General features: G+C 43.4%; 1 protein-coding gene across 3 annotated transcripts in view; it reads right to left on the reverse strand.

Annotated features, from left to right (window-relative positions):
- The window catches only part of NBR1 (NBR1, autophagy cargo receptor), a 58793-nt gene that overhangs the window by 29295 nt on the left and 19201 nt on the right, over positions 1-10297 (reverse strand). For 2 of the 3 annotated variants that reach the window (XM_019505417.1, XM_019505410.1), the window contains exons 4-12: positions 9845-9863; positions 9326-9348; positions 8730-8939; positions 8512-8655; positions 7720-7794; positions 6244-6461; positions 3705-3869; positions 3066-3272; positions 370-529 (exon numbers count right to left, since the gene is read on the reverse strand). In XM_019505417.1, coding sequence (XP_019360962.1) covers positions 370-529; positions 3066-3272; positions 3705-3869; positions 6244-6461; positions 7720-7794; positions 8512-8655; positions 8730-8939; positions 9326-9348; positions 9845-9863 — 1221 coding nt within the window. The remainder of the gene's footprint in view (positions 1-369; positions 530-3065; positions 3273-3704; positions 3870-6243; positions 6462-7719; positions 7795-8511; positions 8656-8729; positions 8940-9325; positions 9349-9844; positions 9864-10297) is intronic. The other variant, XM_019505424.1, reaches the window with a different exon arrangement.

Consider the following 10297-nt stretch of genomic DNA (forward strand, 5'->3'; position numbering starts at 1 on the left):
CCCCCCCCCCATCCCAGACAAGCTATAGCTGTCCTGCGCCCTACTCCCCACCCCAGCTGGGCAGCACCTGTTCTAGCCTCAGCTCCACTACCTTCCTCACTGTGAGGGCATTGATCTGCCCCCTCACACCCCTTCCACCACAACAGACTTACCAGATGCATGCAACTCTCCGTGCTGCCAGGCTGTGTATTGGAAATTGGGTCAGTATCAGCCGATATGCCTCCTTAAAAATTGGCTATCATTATCGGCCCCAAAAATCTCTACTGGTGCACCCCTAAAAGCCACCATTCCCCTTCCAAAACTTCCCAATTAAGCTACTGGAGTTTAAGTTTATATTCAGTATAAACTAATAACAAAAAAGGGAGGCACCTTTGTGTCCAAGCTCCATTCCACACTGCCAGTGTTCTTCATCTGCCAGTGTTTGATGAATCTTGTTCCAGGTTGTAGATGAGTCCCATCTGGCAAATTCTCATCAATAAATGCTGCACTCAGAGTAGAGACAACCATTGGGCAGGGCTGTACAGGAGTCCTAAGCACACAGCAAAGTACATGAGGTTACTGGACTGAATTAACTAGGCAGATGCATTTCTGGTCATCCTTCTCAGTTTGTAGTTAATTTTAAAACCCCACTATTTAAGCTATTTGTTTTTCTTTGATTAAAAGGCGCTCTAAATAAGATACTTTGACTGCAAGTTTCTTCCACTAGTTTTAACAACACAGAAGCACACACCAAGCTAAATTATGTGCTATTTCTCAATTTTTCAGCTGATCTGCTTCTATTTAACAGCACTCTGGCCTAACTTCAAAGCACTTAGACACCAATGCTCCGATTAAAAATGTATCATCTTAATTTCTTAGCTTCGTGTTACAAAATTTTTGCAAAGGCCAAAACTATTTAAACTACAGAAGTTGCCAGTGGGCTCAGCTACAGATCCATTTGAAAAATTTCAGGCCATGCATTACATTTCAAAGGATGCCTTAAAAAAACCAAAACACAGTCTCTTATTTTTAACGTTGGCTCAAAAAGGTCAGAAACTACCTGAAGGAGTAACAGCATTCCCTTTATCCTATTTTTAGATAAGATAATTATATTAGGTGCTTGTCTGTATTCCACAGAGAGTAAAGGGACTTTATCCTCCTGATGCTGAATCAAAGAGACTGAGCAACAGCCTGTATTGGACTCCTGAACAGCTGGGCTTAAAAGCATCATTGCTTTTCAATGAGGTGCCATACTTTCTCCTCATAAGGGGCTCAAACAACTACACACTACCAGTCTGTGAGCAAAGAAAGATTAAGAAAAGCATCTGACATTGAAATACAACATCTAATTGATCAAAAAGAAGTTAAAAATTAGGTACATTTCTTCCCTTCCCTCCACACTTAAGTAACCAATTATAGTGAGCAAGGGCTATTTAACTGGTAACCTGTGGGCCAGAGCCTGCAAGGAGTTAAACTGCAGCCCCTGGGCTCCTACGCAGCTACAGTTCCTCCCAGGTTCTCCCCTACACAAGCATTTACTACCTACCAACATTTCAAGGGGTGGGACAGCAGCCAACATCTCAAGCGGTGGCCCAGGGAGGCCCATGGCCAGGAAGAAGAGGTGGGGGGCCACCAGCATATGCAGCACCCATGTATGTGGTGCAGAGGGCACCTCATGCAGTGTAGGGAGGGGGGAGTACCAAGTCCATAGTGCAATAGAGGTGGGGATCTCTGCATATGCAATGCAGCTGGGAGGAAGCCTGCATGCACAGTGCAAAGTGTGAGGGGGGCTTCCCTAAAGCTCTCGCTTTAAAAACTGGATCTGGGCTATGCATCAAAAAGGCAGAAATATACTTCTGTAATGTTTAAGGGAATGAATATCTGAGAAAATATACATTTAAGCCTGTACCTTCACAACAGGTTTCTTGCATGAAGAGTCAAGTTTAATCTCATGAAATAGGTCCCATGCAAAAAAGGTGTGCGCAAAGAACTCAAAACAAAGGCCAATAGGGGCCAAGTAAGAGAATGGGAAGAAAGATTCTCTCTTAAAAATTTGTTAAAAATGATGATGCCAGTTTATACTATACACACAGAAACCTTTGACATGTTATTTCTGTAATGCTACAAGAACACAATATGGCATATACACATGCAGGGCGTATAACAAAGTTGCTACAAAGGCACAATCTCAGCCAGGGAGTGACAGGGTCTACTCCTTAGGGGCTTTAGTGTATGAGGAGGGATTCCCTCAGTGAAGCCTTCAGCCTGCTTAGAGAGACTCAGCCTTATCAGCTGTTGCTGCCATGCAAGCTGCCCACATCCCAGTGGCAAGAGCTGATAGTCACTCTCCACTGCCCCAAACAGGCCCTTGCTGCCATTATAGCCCCATAAGCCAAACCTGCTTGCAAGCCACTTACAGCAGCAGAGGCCACTAGGCAGTCCCTGCTACCCAATCAGTCCTTGCCAGCACTGCAGCCCTGTCACGGCAATGGATGACAGGCTGCCTATTTTATCACTGCAACCCTTGCCAGAACCCCAGCTTTTCTCAGGGTCCTGGCAGTGGTGGTGGTGATTTCTATTGTGCTGCTACTGCTGCCAAAGCATAAACAAGACCCAGCACTCTGCAAAGCATGGCATTGGTAGTAGGTCCCTGCAGGACTGCCCAACAGTTTCTTGAAAGTGGGGAAGAGGAGAGGAAGATCAGAGCATTGTGGGATGCTGCAGGTGAGAAAGACCTGCCCACAAGTTAAGTTTGTCATAGAAAAATGTTTTCCCCATGACATTATTTTCAGTTTGAAATTGTAGCTTTACACACATCTGCCATTTTTCAGCATGACAAACAGCGTAAATATGTGGACTCTTTTTGTCACACTAAACACAGCTATACAACGCCACAAATACATGTCAAAGGAGAGAGAGCTATTCCCAGATACACATGCTTTACATAACTATTAGAACTTGGAACCATGGAAGATTTGACAAACAGAATTAATTTCCAAGGGTTTTACTACAGCAAATCTCTCGTGGAGTCTAACTGCCAGATAAAAATAAGTAAATAAATAAATCTGGGTACTAGCAACCCTTACATGAGACCATTGGGTTTCAGGCTCTCAGGCTTGACAGCAGGTGAACTGGGTGTCTCCAGTGCATGTACTGAGTTCCACAAGTGAATCTTTCTGTGTAGCTTGAGCTGTTTCTTCAGCTCTCGGACCTCTGCCTTTCGCTGTTTTTTCTCTGCTCTTAATCTCTGCTTTTCTGCCTTTAGAAATCTTTTGTCCATCTGTTTTTGGAGCCTGCAAAGAAAGGAAGCCAGGTCTTCACAATACAGAGTTACCAACTGAACTAGAACTTGGACTAGAATTCTGTTTTTGGTTGAAGTTAAAGGGAACCTTCATGGAACACAGCAGTGTTCCCTCCAAAGGGAAGGAAACCTATAGTAGCTGATAAATAGTACACTTTACTTGCAGAAGACATTAACATTTGTTACAGTAAAGGGATGCGGCAAAACCCAGCTACTACAGCTTCTAGACCTATAAGGTGGCTGGCTGCTGTATCACATAACTGTGCTCACTCATCTACCTCATATTCTGGAGATACTATTTATCAATTTCTTGCTCTCTTTCATAATCCCAAATCATAAAAACCTAAAAAGAAATCTGAACACAGGCATTTTTACTTTGTGGACCAGAAGAGTACTACAGTAACAGAGGCAGCTAAAGACTTACCTAACTTGCTCCAGAGTAGCAGGGAGCCGAGGGGAGAACTGGCCAAGGCTGTAATGCTCAGGTGTACAGAGTATAGGTTTCCGCAACTTTAACAATACATGATTAGGATCATGAGAATATGTCCCTGCTTCACACAGTTCACAGATATTGTAGGCTGGGCACAAACTGCAAAGGAGGAAAGGCAAAAGGTTACCCTGCTAGACAGAACTACTAAGGAAGGAAAGGAGATCCCACATACAGATATAGCCTCCCCATTTATCCAAAGAAACAAACAATCGCATATTGAGGCCTTCCTCAAGGTATAACCAAAGACAACTCAGACTTTGTACACCAATGGCTGGAACCTCCCTTCCAACCCAACTTCAAAGACAGAGCCACTTCCTATTTAGCATCTCACCTCTAACCCTGGCTTTTCTCTAATCCATGACTCACTAACTTTGTAGATTGTTTTGTGATAGTACAAATCCACTGTAGTGCAGTGTTGTGCATACTGTGATACACTGTAGGAAATGGGAAAACCAAAGCTGTCACCAGCTTTCCAAAAATATTAAGGGCAGATGCAGTAAAATTAGTGGAGTCACAGCCTGGCTGCTCCTAGTGGCCATGAAAGATAAATAGATCATACAGAACAGGGGTCTAATGTTTTTGGGCAGAGTGCCAAAAAAACTCCCAATGTCAACTTATAAGATGATGATGGGGGCAGATGGCAGGAGAGCTGCAAGGGGTTCTAATCTTTTTTGTGGTAGTACAGCCCCAGTCTCTTCCCCGCCATCCCTACAAGGTGTGTGAACCCGCTGCCAGTAACGAGCTCAGCTAGGACTCCATGGACCCCACTGCAACTCCTTGCAGCCTCCCTGTTGCCTGCTGCAAGCAGCCCCAGTTAGATGGCCAGTGGCAGGGTCCTGCCCAGAGACTGAGCCAGCTGTGGCATGTTGAGCAAAATGGCTTCCCCTGCCACATTATGGCATGTGCCAGCGGGTGCTGACCCCAGATACAGAATCACAGGAAGAAGTACCCAATCAACTGTTACAGCTCCAGTTTAGGTCTTAAGAGCAAAATCTACAGGAACTCAAATAGCAGAGTCTGCTAGTACATAGGATTTGTTACCATTGAGCACTTACCACCTATTAGCAAGTTCCTTGTAAACCAAAATTTATGACAGCCCATAATTTATGGTGGCCCTAAAACTGCACTTTTCAGCAAACTTACTATCTCTCAAAATTGTTTTGCTCATTTATATTCCTGTACAGCAAAGATGATTTAATAATAGGGGTGCACTGATAAAGATTTTCTTGGCCAAAAATTATTAACCAGCCATATCAGCCGATACTAAATCTGATAGCTCATTTACAGGAATGTAGCCCAGCAGCTTGGACAGCAGCATCCTGCCAATAAGTTGGGTGGGGAGAGGGTGGAAAGGGGTAAATCGAGGCACCCATGGTGAAGGAGGCAGTGGGGCAAGGGCTGCCCAGCCAGGGCAGCGAATGGGACCCCAGAGTCAGGAGTGGGATGAAGCCACAGGCAACTTGTTCAGGGGGAGCAGAGGGTGGGGAGGGGGAGAAGATCCCCACTGTTGTGTGCACCCCTGGGAGAGGCACAGGGGGCATGTGTTCCCCTGGATTTCTGCGTGGGGCAAGGGTGGGCTGCCCACTGTGGGCTTGGGGCCAGAGGCTACCCTGGCTCTCTCTGTGAGGTGGCTAGGAGTAGGGTGGGCTCAGCTGTGCGAGGCAATGGGGGTCGGAGGGGGAAAGAGCAGGGAATTTTGGAGTGGCCATAACCCTTCAAAGTCCCCTGTAGCACTGCCCCTGCTTCAGGCACTCTTCTCTGCTGCCTTTCCCTTGGGAACGTTGTGCTGTGGGGCAGGCAGGCGACACCAACTTGGGGGGGCTATAGCTACCCCAAAATTCCATGTAGCTCCCCCCCCAAAAGCCAGCCCTCCCAGCACTGCCACCCACCTGCTCAGCTGAGCCCACCCTGCTCCCAGTCCCATACCAGGAAGAGGCCGTCACAGCCCCTGGTTCTACGCCCAAAGCAGACAGCCCGCCCTCACCCTGCACACAAGTCTGGGGATGGCATATGCCCCTCCCCCAAGGGTGCATGCAGCAGCTGGGGGCCACCCCCCGGCTCCATCCTGCTCCTGGCCCTGGGGTCCCAATTTGCTGCCCTGGCTGGGAAGTGCCTGCCCCTGCCCCTGCCCCAGCCCCACTCCCTCCTTCACCGTGAGGGCCTCGATTATGCACACAGCATTTGTTGGTGATATTAATCAGCTACAGCAGCTGAAAAAAGCTGATGTTAATTTTCCTTTTATCAATGCCAATCCAATACACAACTGATATATCGGTGCACCTCTATTTAATAATAAAGAAGATGCATGCTTTTGCACTGTTGCTGATTATACAAGGCATGCACTGGAGCATTTAGGATAAGGATTATGCCCCGTGAGTGGTGATCTTTACTACTGAAATAATATTCACTCTCATCCATATTCCATCAACACTGAAACACCATTCTTCCTAAATATCCTGCCATCAGACTTTACCTGCATTGGTAGCGGATCCCTACAATTCGGGTCTGACAGTGGCTGCAGGAGATTAGCCAGTCACACTGGTGGCCTTCAGCTGAATGTGTCTCCAGAGTTGAATGTGCTGTAGCAAGAGAGCTGCTGGAGGAATGCAGGGGCTGGTTGTGAAGAACAAGCTTCTCACTTAGCTTCTGCTCAAGTTTCTCAACAGTTTCCTTAACTATTTGTTCCCTGAACTGAAGATAAGAAGCTGGTCACAAACACTTCTTTATGGGCAGCTTTAGGAGTCAGTCTGAAGATTCCCATCATCCCCAATTCATACGCCAGATGTGTTCAGAACTAACTCCTTTTCCTCTGCCTGCATCTTCCAGACTAAACCAAGAGTGCTTGTAGACACGCAGGATTCCTGCTAATTAGCACACCCCAGCAGTCTTGGCATCTTGTGTAGTCAATGTCCCAACACTTCGAAGTGGTGGTGAGGGCACTCGAACTCAAGCTCAATGAGCTTTAGTTAAAGGGCTCCACCACCATTTTGAAGCACAGGGAGGCTGAATACATGAGATGCTGTCAGCACTTTAATTAGAGCCACTCTCAGGAGCTAATCTAAAGTGCCCTCCCCTTACCCCTGGAGCATGTGTAAAGTGCCTCAGGTGAGTATCTCACTGATCAGATACTCATTTGGGACTTCAAAACACATGGCTCTGTATTTGACAAATTTACTTTTCTTATTATTAGCAATACTCCACAGTTTCCCAAGCAAGGTGGCTGAGAAAGTTACACAAGTTTAATATGACCCTGCTAACTTCGTACCTGCACTGACCTTCCTGACCAGCAAGCATAAGGTCCCCATTTGTCTTCAAGTCATGATTTTACCTCCCTTTTTCATATACAGAGACAGTTTATTTTGTGTATAGAGCCTTCACAGGTTTGTTAGTTGATCAAAGAAAAAAAAGCTTTAAAATTATCTAGCCCCTAAAATATGTACGTTTTTCTTCTTAGAAAAATATATTTTTGTAAAATTATAATACATTCTAGGAAAGAAATTACAAATTTCTGTGTTTCTAGGCATTTTTATGACTTCAGCTTCAGAAACTAGTAGCTGATTAATTCTTATAATTCTTAGGTAGTTTCTTCTCCTGTGAGCTTGCATGGTGACAAGCTCCTCAAAACAAAATGAACACCTACAGTATACCAGACTTCTTAGAAGTGTTACCTTCAGTGGCTTTGCACTTCTTAATTGTGCTATGGGTCAAGTCTCAGGAAGTTCTCAAAATTACACCACTAGAACTGATCAAACAGAATTTTCTACAAGCAGCACCATATTATGTGCATACTTGATGAGATGACAACCACCATGAAGTCCTAGTGGCTGTTCAGAATACAACCTAGATTCTAGCATGGAATGAGTGAAAAACCAGATGTGATTTCAATTATCCTCCCTTCCTACAGTATTTTACATAACTTTTTGAAAAGACAAATTCAGAAGACACTTACTGTTTCCAAGTAGCTTGTAAACCACTCTGGAGGCTTTTTACTGGTCCTTCCTGCCTCACCTTGATTTAGCTTTTGCTGTAGAGCAAATAAAATTGCAAGCATTATAGATGCTATTTCCTAAAATAACAATCTCTAATGAATTAGAAATTAAGCAGCACAATATACCACTTTCAAGTACATCTCCCACTTCTTCTTGTAAACTGGGAGCAGTGTTCAGGATACTTCTCTCTCAAAAATGCTGTCACTTTAAGCAGTTACCCATTCACAGAAAAAACAGTAGAAAGAGACAATACAAGCAAGCCAGCACACGCATATTAAGTAATCAGACTATGAATTTGCTAACAAAAGCAGGAATCTTTCAGTATTTCACGTAGAACTACACACTGAAGCTAAAAGAAAAGAGCATAACATTGTACACAGCTGAAGCACAGAAGAGAATTATGAAAACAAAGATGCTAGATCCTGTTCCACCTATTAGGCATTTAAGTGGACTCAGATGTCCAAGTGACATCTTATTTCATCCTCCTCAAGCCCCTGGAAAAAAAAACCATTAATATGCCTACTTCAGTAACAGAGCCATCTTAGCCTTTAAGTCACAAGAAACAGCAAGCAGGAAAACCCATTCACCTTTATGTTTACAATTTCCTATGAACTCAAGTAGGGTAGATTACAATCATACTTAAATGTCTAATAGGTAGAAGAGAATCTGGCCCAAAGATTTTGGACATCTAACCATATCTAACCTCAAATGTTTAAGACTCCTTCTAGTTGTACTGAAGAAATCATTTTTACCTGTGTTGTGGTCTTCATGTCCTCCCCTATGGTCTGAGCCAGCAGGGAATAGTGAGAGAGAGATTTCTTTCCATCCTTTAGTATGGTCATTCTTTCTGACCCTGCTTTTTCACATACTTGCGTTGAACAGGAATTTAACGTTTCCTTTGGAGAAAGGTTTTCTTATATTGTTAAGTGAAATTATTCTGATTTAGTTGTACTGAAGTAAACAGTCTTACCTGTGTTGTGGTCTTCTTCATGTTCTCCCCGATGGCCCGAGCCAGCAGGGAATAGTGAGAGAGAGGTTTCTTTCCATCCTTTAGCACGGCCATTCTTTCTGACCCCATATTTTCACACACTTGCACTGAACAGGAATTTAATGTTTCTTTTGGAGGAAGATTTTCTTCATATACGTTCATCTGAAGTTGGTTTCCTAATTTAGCCGCAATCTAAATATAAAGTGCATGATAATCACCTCCCATTCATTTCACTTCAGAAGCAGTATGTAAAATCCCTTAAAGAGATTGCATTATACTGCACTGTTATGGCTGCAAAACCAACACAGTAAGTGACGTGCCAAACTGCAGTCAGCTGAGCTCTTTGCCACCCAATACAGTCAACATAAAAGTTATGTTACAAATGGCTGGGACACGAGACAGCTGTTGTGTAGGTTTTGTTGAATTCACGACTAAGCAGTTTATCTGCACCGATAAACTGAATCAATACAAGGACTTTAGTGCAGATGCAACCAGCGAAACCACTTCACTTTTCTTTTATTCAAGAATACTTCAGTTGCATCCATTTAAAGGCATTAAAAAAGGCAAAAAAGAATTACCTTCAAAGCTTCTTCATATTCCTCTAAAAGAAAAAAAGCGAAGTGTGAATGTTTCTACATTCCAGAAACAAGCATGTAATTTTAGTATACTGTATTTAGGATCTCACGTATCAGGAAGTAAAGCTCACATACTCCCCAGGGGATTCAGTAGCATTTATATGCCATAGAAGTGACACAGAAGACTACACACAACTGCACTCAACACCCAGACGTGGAACATTCTTCATTTACACCCACCTCTTGTAATTCCTCTGAACACTGAACCTAACCCGTAGAATTTTAGTCATTATAAAAGTTGTTTGTGTTTTTAGGGATTTCTTTAGCTCCTAACCAAACTACTGAAGTAGAGAGACAGTAATAAAAAGACTGAAAGGACTTTTAAGAATAGCCTGCTACAAATTTTCCTTTTACAAGCAGATCCTTCCTGTTGCCAAGTAAGAAGCTCTGACATTGCTTGCCATGAAATTATGGCTTTATGGAAAACAGTACAATCTAAACATGAAAAAACAAATAGCTCACCTTCACTATTGACAGAGACCTGTGAAGAGAAATAATAATGAGCAAGAGTTACCATCATTTGACATAAAATGATTTACATATTTGCAATTAAATTTTCAAGTAGCAGCAGGATAGAGATTCTGGGTAAGAAATAACTGTTTTCCTATACCTCCTAACTCACTTATCATTTCACGCTATTGCCTCTTATTTTAACCTATTTATTTAGGTATGCAATTTATAGGCCTTCTTCCCAACAAACACTCAGGGTACCTTACAGCAAGAAAATCAAAACATTAAAATGATGACTAGAATGAATAAACAAAAGAAAGCAGAGACCCACTGAATGATGTCTATGCCTAGAGCATAAACTCCTTGGGACAGCTTTCTCTTTGCCTGTACACTGATACTTGACTGGGGTCTCTGCCATTTAAGAATCATTGGAATACAAGCAAACAACGCAGCTGCATCTACGGG

Source organism: Gavialis gangeticus, unplaced genomic scaffold, assembly GCF_001723915.1.
Source record: "Gavialis gangeticus isolate Ggan-Ray unplaced genomic scaffold, GavGan_comp1, whole genome shotgun sequence".
In the NCBI taxonomy this organism is placed as follows: Eukaryota; Metazoa; Chordata; order Crocodylia; family Gavialidae; genus Gavialis; species Gavialis gangeticus.